The sequence below is a fragment of the Salmo salar genome, chromosome ssa23, assembly GCF_905237065.1.
Source record: "Salmo salar chromosome ssa23, Ssal_v3.1, whole genome shotgun sequence".
In the NCBI taxonomy this organism is placed as follows: domain Eukaryota; kingdom Metazoa; phylum Chordata; class Actinopteri; order Salmoniformes; family Salmonidae; genus Salmo; species Salmo salar.
The window spans coordinates 51,827,870-51,843,504 of NC_059464.1; the positions used below are offsets into that span (position 1 = coordinate 51,827,870).

The 15,635-nt window shown below is 42.0% G+C and overlaps 1 protein-coding gene across 3 annotated transcripts in view; it reads right to left on the bottom strand.

Annotated features, from left to right (window-relative positions):
• bnip2 (BCL2 interacting protein 2) overlaps window positions 1-15,635 on the bottom strand; it is an 80,269-nt gene that overhangs the window by 4,229 nt on the left and 60,405 nt on the right. For all 3 annotated transcript variants that reach the window (XM_045705974.1, XM_045705975.1, XM_045705973.1), the window contains 3 exons: window positions 6,054-6,185; window positions 1,029-1,115; window positions 798-896 (listed from right to left, as the gene is read on the bottom strand). In XM_045705974.1, coding sequence (XP_045561930.1) covers window positions 798-896; window positions 1,029-1,115; window positions 6,054-6,185 — 318 coding nt within the window. The remainder of the gene's footprint in view (window positions 1-797; window positions 897-1,028; window positions 1,116-6,053; window positions 6,186-15,635) is intronic.

Here is a 15,635-nt window from a genome sequence, read left to right on the forward strand (position 1 = left end):
AGAGATATACAACACAGACCTACTCTTTAATGCAGTCTGGTATAGAGATATACAACACAGACCTACTCTTTAATGCAGTCTGGTATAGATATATACAACACAGACCACCTCTTTAATGCAGTCTGGTATAGAGATATACAACACAGACCTACTCTTTAATGCAGTCTGGTATAGAGATATACAACATAGACCTACTCTTTAATGCAGTCTGGTATAGAGATATACAACACAGACCTACTCTTTAATGCAGTCTGGTATAGATATATACAACACAGACCACCTCTTTAATGCAGTCTGGTATAGAGATATACAACACAGACCTACTCTTTAATGCAGTCTGGTATAGATATATACTACACAGACCACCTCTTTAATGCAGTCTGGTATAGAGATATACAACATAGACCTACTCTTTAATGCAGTCTGGTATAGATATATACAACACAGACCACCTCTTTAATGCAGTCTGGTATAGATATATACAACATAGACCTACTCTTTAATGCAGTCTGGTATAGATATATACAACACAGACCACCTCTTTAATGCAGTCTGGTATAGATATATACAACATAGACCACCTCTTTAATGCAGTCTGGTATAGAGATATACAACATAGACCTACTCTTTAATGCAGTCTGGTATAGAGATATACAACATAGACCTACTCTTTAATGCAGTCTGGTATAGATATATACAACATAGACCTACTCTTTAATGCAGTCTGGTATAGAGATATACAACATAGACCTACTCTTTAATGCAGTCTGGTATAGATATATACAACATAGACCTACTCTTTAATGCAGTCTGGTATAGAGACGTATTCCATAGGAACCAGTACAGAAAGGTCTGTCAAGTTGAACACAAACTGGATCTTCTGGCTGAACTTTGAGCTGAAACGAGGAAAGCAGAAGACATTTAGGGATCCGATAGGTCTTTATTATGAAAACAGAGGCACCTACTGTACCTTACGAAAGGTTATTACCTACCTTAGGAAGTGTTGGGTGACGGTTATGACCACCTACCTTATAAAGGGTTTGGTGAGGGCCAGGAGGGTGCGGATAAACCAGGAGGGGTGGACGATAATCAACGACTTCAAATTCTTCCTTAACCTGAAAGAGGAGAAAGGGCATGTCCGTAGTGAACATCCAATGGCTTCGGCAACGGGCATCACCGGTAGCTTAGGCAACGGGCATCACCGGTAGCTTAGGCAACGGGCATCACCGGTAGCTTAGGCAACGGGCATCACCGGTAGCTTAGGCAACGGGCATCACCGGTAGCTTAGGCAACGGGCATCACCGGTAGCTTAGGCAACGGGCATCACCGGTAGCTTAGGCAACGGGCATCACCGGTAGCTTAGGCAACGGGCATCACCGGTAGCTTAGGCAACGGGCATCACCGGTAGCTTAGGCAACGGGCATCACCGGTAGCTTAGGCAACGGGCATCACCGGTAGCTTAGGCAATGGGCATGGTCTGAATGCCAAATCTCTGATAGGTGTAAGAAATATCTTTTTTTTAATTTATTTTTTATTTCACCTTTATTTAACCAGGTAGGCCAGTTGAGAACAAGTTCTCATTTACAACTGCGACCTGGCCAAGTTAAAGCAAAGCAGTGCGACACAAACAACACAAAGTTACACATAAACAAACATACAGTCAACAACAAAATAGAAAAATCTATGTACAGAGTGTGCAAATGTAGAAGAGTAGGGAGGTAAGGCAATAAATAGGCCATAGAGGTCAAAATAATTATAATTTAGCATTAATACTGGAGTGATAGACGTGCAGATGATGATGTGCAAGTTGAGATACTGGGGTGCAAAAGAACAAGAAGCAAAATACAATATGGGGATGAGGTAGTTGGGTGGGCAATTTACAGATGGGCTGTGTGCAGCTACAGTGATCGGTGAGCTGCTCTGACAGCTGATGCTTAAAGTTAGAGAGGGAGATATGAGTCTCCAGCTTCAGTGATTTTTGCAGTTCGTTCCAGTCATTGGCAGCAGAGAACTGGAAGGAAAGGCGGCCAAAGGAAGTGTTGGCTTTGGGGATGACCGGTGAAATATACCTGCTGGAGCGTGTGCTACAGGTGGGTGTTGCTATGGTGACCAGTGAGCTGAGATAAGGCGGGGCTTTACCTAGCAGAGACTTGTAGATGACCTGTAGCCAGTGGGTTTGGCGACGAATATGTAGCGAGGGCCAGCCAACGAGAGCATACAGGTCGCAGTGGTGGGTAGTATATGGGGCTTTGGTGACAAAATGGATGGTACTGTGATAGACTGCATCCAGTTTGCTGAGTAGAGGATTGGAGGCTATTTTGTAAATGACATCGCCGAAGTCGAGGATCGGTAGGATAGTCAGTTTTACGAGGGTATGTTTGGCAGCATGAGTGAAGGAGGCTTTGTTGCGAAATAGGAAGCCGATTCTAGATTTAATTTTGGATTGGAGATGCTTAATGTGAGTCTGGAAGGAGAGTTTACAGTCTAACCAGACACCCAGGTATTTGTAGTTGTCCACATATTCTACGTCAGAACTGTCCAGAGTAGTGATGCTAGCCGGGCGGGTGGGTGCAGGCAGCAATCGGTTGAAGAGCATGCATTTAGTTTTACTAGCATTTAAAAGCAGTTGGAGGCCACAGAAGGAGTGTTGTATGGCATTGAAGATCGTTTAGAGAGTCCAAAAAAGGGCCAGATGTTTACAGAATGGTGCCATCTGCTTAGAGGTGGATCAGAGAATCCCCAGCAGCAAGAGCGACATCATTGATATATACAGAAAAGAGAGTCGGCCCGAGAATTGAACCCTGTGGCAACCCCCATAGAGACTGCCAGAGGTCCAGACAACAGGCCCTCCGATTTGACACACTGAACTCTATCTGAGAAGTAGTTGGTGAGCCAGGCGAGGCAGTCATTTGAGAAAGGATATTGAGTCCGCCGATAAGAATGCTGTGATTGGCAGAGTCGAAAGCCTTGGCCAGGTCGATGAATACAGCTGCACAGTACTGTCTTTTATCGATGACGGTTATGATATTGTTTAGGACCTTGAGCGTGGCTGAGGTGCACCCATGACCAGCTCGGAAACCAGATTGCATAGCGGAGAAGGTACGGTGAGATTCGAAATGGTCAGTGATCTGTTTTTTTAACTTGGCTTTCGAAGATTTTAGAAAGGCAGGGTAGGATAGATATAGGTCTGTAACAGTTTGTGTCTCCCCGGATGACCGTGGCAGCTTTCCAATCTTTGGGGATCTCAGACGATACGAAAGAAGTTGAACAGGCTAGTAAATAGGGGTTATAGCAACAATTTCATGGATCATTTTAGAAAGAGAGGGTCCAGATTGTCTAGCCCAGCTGATTTGTAGGGATCCAGATTTTGCAGCTCTTTCAGAACATCAGCTGTCTGGATTTGGGTGAAGGAGAAGCGGGGGGTTGGGCAATTTGCTGCAGGAGGTGCAGAGCTGTTGGCCGGGGTAGCGGTAGCCAGGTGGAAAGCATGGCCAGCCGTAGAAAAATGCTTTTTGAAAATGTAGATTTATCGGTGGTGACAGTGTTTCCTAGCCTCAGAGCAGTGGGAAGCTGGGAAGAGGCGCTCTTATTCTCCATGGACTTTACACACATACACCACTTATCTTAATGGTGTATGTTGTGGTAGAGCAGTGTGCTGTATTGTGGTAGAGCAGTGTGCTGTATTGTAGACGTGTTGCGGTAGAGCAGTGTGCTGTATTGTAGACATGTTGTGGTAGAGCAGTGTGCTGTATTGTAGACGTATTGTGGTAGAGCAGTGTGCTGTATTGTGGTAGAGCAGTGTGCTGTATTGTGGTAGAGCAGTGTGCTGTATTGTAGACATGTTGTGGTAGAGCAGTGTGCTGTATTGTAGACGTGTTGTGGAAGAGCAGTGTGCTGTATTGTAGACATGTTGTGGAAGAGCAGTGTGCTGTATTGTAGACATGTTGTGGTAGAGCAGTGTGCTGTATTGTGGTAGAGCAGTGTGCTGTATTGTGGGAGAGCAGTGTGCTGTATTGTGGGAGAGCAGTGTGCTGTATTGTGGGAGAGCAGTGTGCTGTATTGTGGTAGGGCAGTGTGCTGTATTATAGACATGTTGTGGTAGAGCAGTGTGCTGTATTGTGGTAGAGCAGTGTGCTGTATTGTGGTAGAGCAGTGTGCTGTATTGTGGTAGAGCAGTGTGCTGTATTGTGGTAGAGCAGTGTGCTGTATTGTGGTAGAGCAGTGTGCTGTATTGTAGACGTGTTGTGGTAGAGCAGTGTGCTGTATTGTGGTAGTTGGGTAATTTGAGAAGCCTGTACTGGTCGACCACCGGGTACCAGGTCTACTGGGTAACAGAGTAACAGATTAACTGGGTAACAGAGTAACAGATTAACTGGGTAACAGAGTAACAGATTAACTGGGTAACAGAGTAACAGATTAACTGGGTAACAGAGTAACAGATTAACTGGGTAACAGAGTAACAGATTAACTGGGTAACAGAGTAACTGGGTAACAGAGTAACTGGGTAACAGAGTAACTGGGTAACAGAGTAACTGGGTAACTGGGTAACAGAGTAACAGAGTAACAGGGTAACAGAGTAACAGAGTAACAGGGTAACAGAGTAACAGGGTAACAGAGTAACTGGGTAACAGGGTAACAGGGTAACAGAGTAACAGGGTAACAGAGTAACAGAGTAACAGAGTAACTGGGTAACAGAGTAACTGGGTAACAGAGTAACTGGGTAACAGAGTAACTGGGTAACAGAGTAACAGGGTAACAGGGTAACAGGGTAACAGAGTAACTGGGTAACAGAGTAACTGGGTAACAGAGTAACTGGGTAACAGAGTAACTGGGTAACAGAGTAACTGGGTAACAGAGTAACTGGGTAACAGAGTAACTGGGTAACTGGGTAACAGAGTAACTGGGTAACTGGGTAACAGAGTAACTGAGTAACTGGGTAACAGAGTAACTGGGTAACTGGGTAACAGAGTAACTGGGTAACAGAGTAACTGGGTAACAGAGTAACTGGGTAACAGAGTAACAGAGTAACAGAGTAACAGAGTAACTGGTAACAGAGTAACAGAGTAACTGGGTAACTGGGTAACAGGGTAACAGGGTAACAGGGTAACTGGGTAACAGAGTAACTGGGTAACAGAGTAACTGGGTAACTGGGTAACAGAGTAACTGGGTAACAGAGTAACAGAGTAACAGGGTAACAGAGTAACAGAGTAACTGGGTAACAGAGTAACTGGGTAACTGGGTAACAGAGTAACTGGGTAACTGGGTAACAGAGTAACTGGGTAACTGGGTAACAGAGTAACTGGGTAACAGAGTAACTGGGTAACAGAGTAACTGGGTAACTGGGTAACAGAGTAACTGGGTAACTGGGTAACAGAGTAACTGGGTAACAGGGTAACAGAGTAACTGGGTAACTGGGTAACAGAGTAACTGGGTAACTGGGTAACAGAGTAACTGGGTAACAGAGTAACTGGGTAACAGAGTAACTGGGTAACAGAGTAACTGGGTAACAGAGTAACTGGGTAACTGGGTAACTGGGTAACAGAGTAACTGGGTAACAGAGTAACTGGGTAACAGAGTAACAGAGTAACTGGGTAACAGAGTAACTGGGTAACAGAGTAACTGGGTAACAGAGTAACTGGGTAACAGAGTAACTGGGTAACAGAGTAACTGGGTAACAGAGTAACTGGGTAACTGGGTAACAGAGTAACTGGGTAACAGAGTAACTGGGTAACAGAGTAACAGAGTAACAGAGTAACAGAGTAACTGGGTAACAGAGTAACTGGGTAACAGGTAACTGGGTAACAGAGTAACTGGGTAACAGAGTAACTGGGTAACAGAGTAACTGGGTAACAGAGTAACTGGGTAACAGAGTAACAGGGTAACAGAGTAACAGAGTAACTGGGTAACAGAGTAACAGAGTAACTGGGTAACAGAGTAACAGAGTAACTGGGTAACAGAGTAACTGGGTAACTGGGTAACAGAGTAACTGGGTAACAGAGTAACAGGGTAACTGGGTAACTGGGTAACAGAGTAACTGGGCTACTGTGTCTCACCTGCGGTCGATCTGCTGGTAGCACTTCCTGAGCCAGCCCACACTGGGCATCTTCTTCCTGGACGTGGCTCCGTTCAGATACACTATCATATAGTTCTCTGCTACCAAGAGCTCCAAAGTGCCGATCACATACCTGATAACACAGAGGGGTGAGGGTTAGGACACAGAGAGGAGTGAGGGTTAGGATACAGAGAGGGGTGAGGATTATGTTACAGAGAGGGGTGAAGGTTAGGATACAGAGAGGGGTGAAGGTTAGGATACAGAGAGGAGTGAGGGTTAGGATACAGAGAGGGGTGAGGGTTAGGACACAGAGAGGAGTGAGGGTTAGGATACAGAGAGGAGTGAGGGTTAGGTTACAGAGAGGGGTGAGCGTTAGGATACAGAGAGGGGTGAGGGTGAGGTTACAGAGAGGGGTGAGGGTGAGGTTACAGAGAGGGGTGAGGGTTAGGATACAGAGAGGGGTGAGGGTTAGGATACAGAGAGGGGTGAGGGTTAGGACACAGAGAGGAGTGAGGGTTAGGATACAGAGAGGGGTGAGGGTTAGGTTACAGAGAGGGGTGAGGGTTAGGTTACAGAGAGGGGTGAGGGTTAGGATACAGAGAGGGGTGAGGTTACAGAGAGGGGTGAGGGTTAGGATACAGAGAGGGGTGAGGGTTAGGTTACAGAGAGGGGTGAGGGTTAGGATACAGAGAGGGGTGAGGGTTAGGATACAGAGAGGGGTGAGGGTTAGGATACAGAGAGGGGTGAGGGTTAGGTTAGAGAGAGGGGTGAGGGTTAAGTTAGAGAGATAATTGTCCACATCGGTTCAGCTGTAGATGTGAGTGTTAAATGCATCAGGTCCCTGACTGAATATAGGCCTATAGCCCTAAGGTTAGGGTTAGTGTATGATAATATTAGACTATATAACAGAAGAGAAGCCTAGTACTAGTGATCCACTGTATTATAATATTAGACTATATAATAGAAGAGAAGCCTAGTACTTAAACCTAGTAGATCCCCTGTAAGATATTAATATTACTTACATACATAGGCTACTATACAGATACAGGCTACTACTACTACTGCTATACAGATACAGGCTACTACTACTACTACTGCTATACAGATACAGGCTACTACTACTACTGCTATACAGATACAGGCTACTACTACTACACAGATACAGGATACTACTACTACATTGATACAGGCTACTACTACTACTACTACTACTGCTATACAGATACAGGCTACTACTGCTACACAGATACAGGCTACTACTACTACACAGATACAGGCTACTACTACTACTACACAGATACAGGCTACTACTACTACTACAACTACTACTAATACTACTACTGCTATACAGATACAGGCTACTACTACTACTACTACTATACAGATACAGGCTACTACTACTACTGCTATACAGATACAGGCTGCTGCTACTACTACAGATACAGGCTGCTGCTACTACTACTACTACTACTACTACTACTACTACTACTACTACTACTACTACTACTACTATACAGATACAGGCTACCACTACTATACAGATACAGGCTACTACTACTACTACTACTACAGACTACTACTACTACTACTACTACTACTGCTATACAGATACAGGCTACTACTGCTACACAGATACAGGCTACTACTACTACTGCTACACAGATACAGGCTACTACTACTACTACACAGATACAGGCTACTACTACAACTACTACTAATACTACTACTGCTATACAGACTACTACTACTACTACTACTATACAGATACAGGCTACTACTACTACTGCTATACAGATACAGGCTACTACTACTACTACAGATACAGGCTGCTGCTGCTGCTACTACTACTACTACTACTACTACTATACAGATACAGGCTACTACTACTATACAGATACAGGCTACTACTACTACTACTACTACAGACTGCTGCTACTACTACTACAGATACAGGCTGCTGCTACTACTACTGCTATACAGATACAGGCTACTACTACTACTACTACTACAGACTGCTGCTACTACTACTACAGATACAGGCTGCTGCTACTACTACTACTACTACAGACTGCTGCTACTACTACTACAGATACAGGCTGCTGCTACTACTACTACAGATACAGGCTGCTGCTGCTACTACTACAGATACAGGCTGCTGCTGCTACTACTACAGATACAGACTGCTACTACTACTACAGATACAGGCTGCTGCTGCTACTACTACAGATACAGGCTGCTGCTACTACTACAGATACAGGCTGCTGCTACTACTACAGATACAGGCTGCTGCTACTACTACAGATACAGGCTGCTGCTACTACTACTACTACTACTACACAGATACAGGCTACTACTACTACTACTACTACTACACAGATACAGGCTACTACTACTACTACTACTACACAGATACAGGCTACTACTACTACTACTACTACTACACAGATACAGGCTACTACTACTACTACTACTACTACACAGATACAGGCTACTACTACTACTACACAGATACAGGCTACTACTACTACTACACAGATACAGGCTACTACTACTACTACTACACAGATACAGGCTACTACTACTACTACTACTGCCATACAGATACAGGCTACTGCTATACAGATACAGGCTACTACTACTACTGCTATACAGACACATGCTACTACTACTACTACTGCTATACAGACACATGCTACTACTACTACTACTACTACTATACAGATACAGGCTACTACTACTATACAGACTACTACTACTACTCAGATACAGGCTACTACTACTACTACTACTACTACTACTACAGACTGCTGCTACTACTACTACAGATACAGGCTGCTGCTACTACTACTACAGATACAGGCTGCTGCTGCTACTACTACAGATACAGGCTGCTGCTGCTACTACTACAGATAGAGACTGCTACTACTACTACAGATACAGGCTGCTGCTACTACTACAGATACAGGCTGCTGCTACTACTACAGATACAGGCTGCTGCTACTACTACAGATACAGGCTGCTGCTACTACTACAGATACAGGCTGCTGCTACTACTACAGATACAGGCTGCTGCTACTACTACTACTACTACTACTACACAGATACAGGCTACTACTACTACTACTACTACACAGATACAGGCTACTACTACTACTACTACTACTACACAGATACAGGCTACTACTACTACTACTACTACTACTACTACTGCCATACAGATACAGGCTACTGCTATACAGATACAGGCTACTACTACTACTACTATACAGATACAGGCTACTACTACTATACAGACTACTACTACTACTCAGATACAGGCTACTACTACTACTACTACTACTACTACTACTACTACTACTATACAGATACAGACTACTACTACTACTACTACTATACAGATACAGGCTATTGCTATACAGATACAGGCTGCTACTAGTACTACTACTACTACTATTATACAGATACAGGCTACTGCTATACAGATACAGGCTACTACTACTACTACTGCTGCTATACAGATACAGGCTACTACTACTACTGCTATACAGATACAGGACTACTACTACTACTACAGATACAGGCTACTACTACTACTACTACAGGCTGCTGCTACTACTACTGCTATACAGACACAGGCTACTACTACTATACAGATACAGGCTACTACTACTACTACTACTACTACTACAACAGACTGCTGCTACTACTACTACAGATACAGGCTGCTACTACTACTACTACTACTACTACAGATACAGCTGCTGCTGCTACTATTACTACAGATACAGGCTGCTGCTACTACTACTATTACTACAGATACAGGCTGCTGCTACTACTACTATTACTACAGATACAGGCTGCTGCTGCTACTACTACTACTACAGATACAGGCTGCGGCTGCTACTACTACAGATACAGGCTGCGGCTGCTACTACTACAGATACAGGCTGCTGCTGCTACTACTACTACAGATACAGGCTGCTGCTGCTACTACTACTACAGATACAGGCTGCTGCTGCTGCTACTACTACTACAGATACAGGCTGCTGCTGCTACTACTACAGATACAGGCTGCTGCTGCTACTACTACAGATACAGGCTGCTGCTGCTACTACTACAGATACAGGCTGCTGCTGCTACTACTACAGATACAGGCTGCTGCTGCTACTACTACAGATACAGGCTGCTGCTACTACTACTACAGATACAGGCTGCTGCTACTACTACTACTACAGATACAGGCTGCTGCTACTACTACTACAGATACAGGCTGCTGCTACTACTACTACAGATACAGGCTGCTGCTACTACTACTACAGATACAGGCTGATGCTACTACTACTACAGATACAGGCTGCTGCTACTACTACTACAGATACAGGCTACTGCTACTACTACTACAGATACAGGCTACTACTACTACAGATACAGGCTACTACTACTACTACTACTACAGGCTACTACTACTACTACTACTACTACTACTACACAGATACAGGCTACTACTACTACTACTGCCATACAGATACAGGCTACTGCTATACAGATAAAGGCTACTACTACTACTGCTATACAGATACAGGCTACTACTACTACTACTACTACTATACAGACTACTACTACTACTCAGATACAGGCTACTACTACTACTACTACCTACTACTACTACTACTACTACTACTACTACTCAGATACAGGCTACTACTACTACTACTACTACTACACAGATACAGGCTACTGCTATACAGATACAGGCTGCTACTACTACTACTACTACTACTATTATACAGATACAGGCTACTGCTATACAGATACAGGCTACTACTACTACTACTACTACTACTACTGCTGCTATACAGACTACTGCTATACAGATATACAGATAAAGGCTACTACTACTGCTATATATACAGATACAGGCTACTACTACTACTACTATATAGATACAGGCTACTACTACTACACAGATACAGGCTACTACTACTACTACTACTGCCATACAGATACAGGCTACTGCTATACAGACACAGGCTACTACTACTACTACTACAACACAGATACAGGCTACTACTACTACTACTGCTACTACAACAACACAGATACAGGCTACTACTACTACTACTACTACAACAACACAGATACAGGCTACTACTACTGCTATATAGATACAGGCTACTACTACTGCTATATAGATACAGGCTACTACTACTGCTATATAGATACAGGCTACTACTACTACTATATAGATACAGGCTACTACTACTACTATATAGATACAGGCTACTACTACTACACAGATACAGGCTACTACTACTACTACTGCCATACAGATACAGGCTACTGCTATACAGATACAGGCTACTACTACTACAACACAGATACAGGCTACTACTACTACTACTACTACTGCTACTACAACAACACAGATACAGGCTACTACTACTGCTATATAGATACAGGCTACTACTACTGCTATATAGATACAGGCTACTACTACTGCTATATAGATACAGGCTACTACTACTGCTATATAGATACAGGCTACTACTACTGCTATATAGATACAGGCTACTACTACTGCTATATAGATACAGGCTACTACTACAACAACAAAGATACAGGCTACTACTACTGCTATATAGATACAGGCTACTACTACTGCTATATAGATACAGGCTACTACTACTGCTATATAGATACAGGCTACTACTACTGCTATATAGATACAGGCTACTACAACAACACAGATACAGGCTACTACTACTGCTATATAGATACAGGCTACTACTACTGCTATATAGATACAGGCTACTACTACTGCTATATAGATACAGGCTACTACTACTGCTATATAGATACAGGCTACTACTACTGCTATATAGATACAGGCTACTACTACTACTACTACTGCTATATAGATACAGGCTACTACTACTGCTATATAGATACAGGCTACTACTACTACTATATAGATACAGGCTACTACTACTACTACTACTGCTATATAGATACAGGCTACTACTACTGCTATATAGATACAGGCTACTACTACTGCTATATAGATACAGGCTACTACTACTGCTATATAGATACAGGCTACTACTACTGCTATATAGATACAGGCTACTACTACTGCTATATAGATACAGGCTACTACTACTGCTATATAGATACAGGCTACTACTACTATATAGATACAGGCTACTACTACTGCTATATAGATACAGGCTACTACTACTACTACTACTGCTATATAGATACAGGCTACTACTACTGCTATATAGATACAGGCTACTACTACTGCTATATAGATACAGGCTACTACTACTACTACTGCTGCTATATAGATACAGGCTACTACTACTACTACTACTACTACTGCTATATAGATACAGGCTACTACTACTACTACTACTACTACTGCTATATAGATACAGGCTACTACTACTGCTATATAGATACAGGCTACTACTACTAATACTACTATATAGATACAGGCTACTACTACTACTGCTATATAGATACAGGCTACTACTACTACTGCTATATAGATACAGGCTACTACTACTACTGCTATATAGATACAGGCTACTACTACTACTGCTATATAGATACAGGCTACTACTACTACTGCTATATAGATACAGGCTACTACTACTACTGCTATATAGATACAGGCTACTACTACTACTGCTATATAGATACAGGCTACTACAACTACTGCTATATAGATACAGGCTACTACTACTACTACTGCTGCTATATAGATACAGGCTACTACTACTACTACTGCTATATAGATACAGGCTACTACTACTACTGCTATATAGATACAGGCTACTACTACTACTGCTATATAGATACAGGCTACTACTACTACTGCTATATAGATACAGGCTACTACAACTACTGCTATATAGATACAGGCTACTACTACTACAACTACTGCTATATAGATACAGGCTACTACTACTACTACTACTGCTGCTATATAGATACAGGCTACTACTACTACTGCTATATAGATACAGGCTACTACTACTACTACTGCTATATAGATACAGGCTACTACTACTACTACTACTACTGCTATATAGATACAGGCTACTACTACTACTACTACTGCTATATAGATACAGGCTACTACTACTACTACTACTGCTGCTATATAGATACAGGCTACTACTACTGCTATATAGATACAGGCTACTACTACTACTACTGCTGCTATATAGATACAGGCTACTACTACTACTGCTGCTATATAGATACAGGCTACTACTACTACTGCTATATAGATACAGGCTACTACTACTGCTATATAGATACAGGCTACTACTACTACTACTACTGCTATATAGATACAGGCTACTACTACTACTATATGGATACAGGCTACTACTACTATATAGATACAGGCTACTACTACTGCTATATAGATACAGGCTACTACTACTACTACTACTACTACTGCTATATAGATACAGGCTACTACTACTGCTATATAGATACAGGCTACTACTACTGCTATATAGATACAGGCTACTACTACTACTACTACTGCTATATAGATACAGGCTACTACTACTACTACTACTACTACTACTACTACTACTACTACTACTACTGCTATATAGATACAGGCTACTACTACTACTACTACTACTGCTATATAGATACAGGCTACTACTACTACTACTACTGCTATATAGATACAGGCTACTACTACTGCTATATAGATACAGGCTACTACTACTACTACTACTACTGCTATATAGATACAGGCTACTACTATATAGATACAGGCTACTACTACTACTGCTATATAGATACAGGCTACTACTACTACTGCTATATAGATACAGGCTACTACTACTACTGCTATATAGATACAGGCTACTACTACTACTGCTATATAGATACAGGCTACTACAACTACTGCTATATAGATACAGGCTACTACTACTACAACTACTGCTATATAGATACAGGCTACTACTACTACTACTACTGCTATATAGATACAGGCTACTACTACTACTACTACTGCTATATAGATACAGGCTACTACTACTACTACTGCTATATAGATACAGGCTACTACTACTACTACTGCTATATAGATACAGGCTACTACTACTACTACTACTGCTATATAGATACAGGCTACTACTACTACTACTACTGCTATATAGATACAGGCTACTACTACTACTACTACTACTGCTGCTATATAGATACAGGCTACTACTACTACTACTACTGCTGCTATATAGATACAGGCTACTACTACTACTGCTGCTATATAGATACAGGCTACTGCTATACAGATACAGGCTACTACTACTACTGCTACTACTACTACGCTGCTATACAGGCTACTGCTCGAAGATAAAGGCTACTACTACTGCTATATAGATACAGGCTACTACTACTACTATATAGATACAGGCTACTACTACTACTATATAGATACAGGCTACTACTACTACTACTACTGCTATATAGATACAGGCTACTGCTATACAGATACAGGCTACTACTACTACTGCTACATAGATACAGGCTACTACTACTACTACTGCTACTACCAATAGATACAGGCTACTACTACTACTACTACTACAGCTACACAGATACAGGCTACTACTACTGCTATATAGATACAGGCTACTACTACTGCTATATAGATACAGGCTACTACTACTGCTATATAGATACAGGCTACTACTACTACCTATATAGATACAGGCTACTACTACTACTATATAGATACAGGCTACTACTACTACTACTAGATACAGGCTACTACTACTACTACTGCTATATAGATACAGGCTACTGCTATACAGATACAGGCTACTACTACTGCTATATAGATACAGGCTACTACTACTACTACTACTACTGCTACTACAGATACAGGCTACTACTACTGCTATATAGATACAGGCTACTACTACTGCTATATAGATACAGGCTACTACTACTGCTATATAGATACAGGCTACTACTACTGCTATATAGATACAGGCTACTACTACTGCTATATAGATACAGGCTACTACTACTGCTATATAGATACAGGCTACTACTACTACAACATAGATACAGGCTACTACTACTGCTATATAGATACAGGCTACTACTACTGCTATATAGATACAGGCTACTACTACTGCTATATAGATACAGGCTACTACTACTGCTATATAGATACAGGCTACTACAACAACACAGTAGGCTACTACTACTGCTATATAGATACAGGCTACTACTACTGCTATATAGATACAGGCTACTACTACTGCTATATAGATACAGGCTACTACTACTGCTATATAGATACAGGCTACTACTACTGCTATATAGATACAGGCTACTACTACTACTACTACTGCTATATAGATACAGGCTACTACTACTGCTATATAGATACAGGCTACTACTACTACTATATAGATACAGGCTACTACTACTACTACTACTGCTATATAGATACAGGCTACTACTACTGCTATATAGATACAGGCTACTACTACTGCTATATAGATACAGGCTACTACTACTGCTATATAGATAC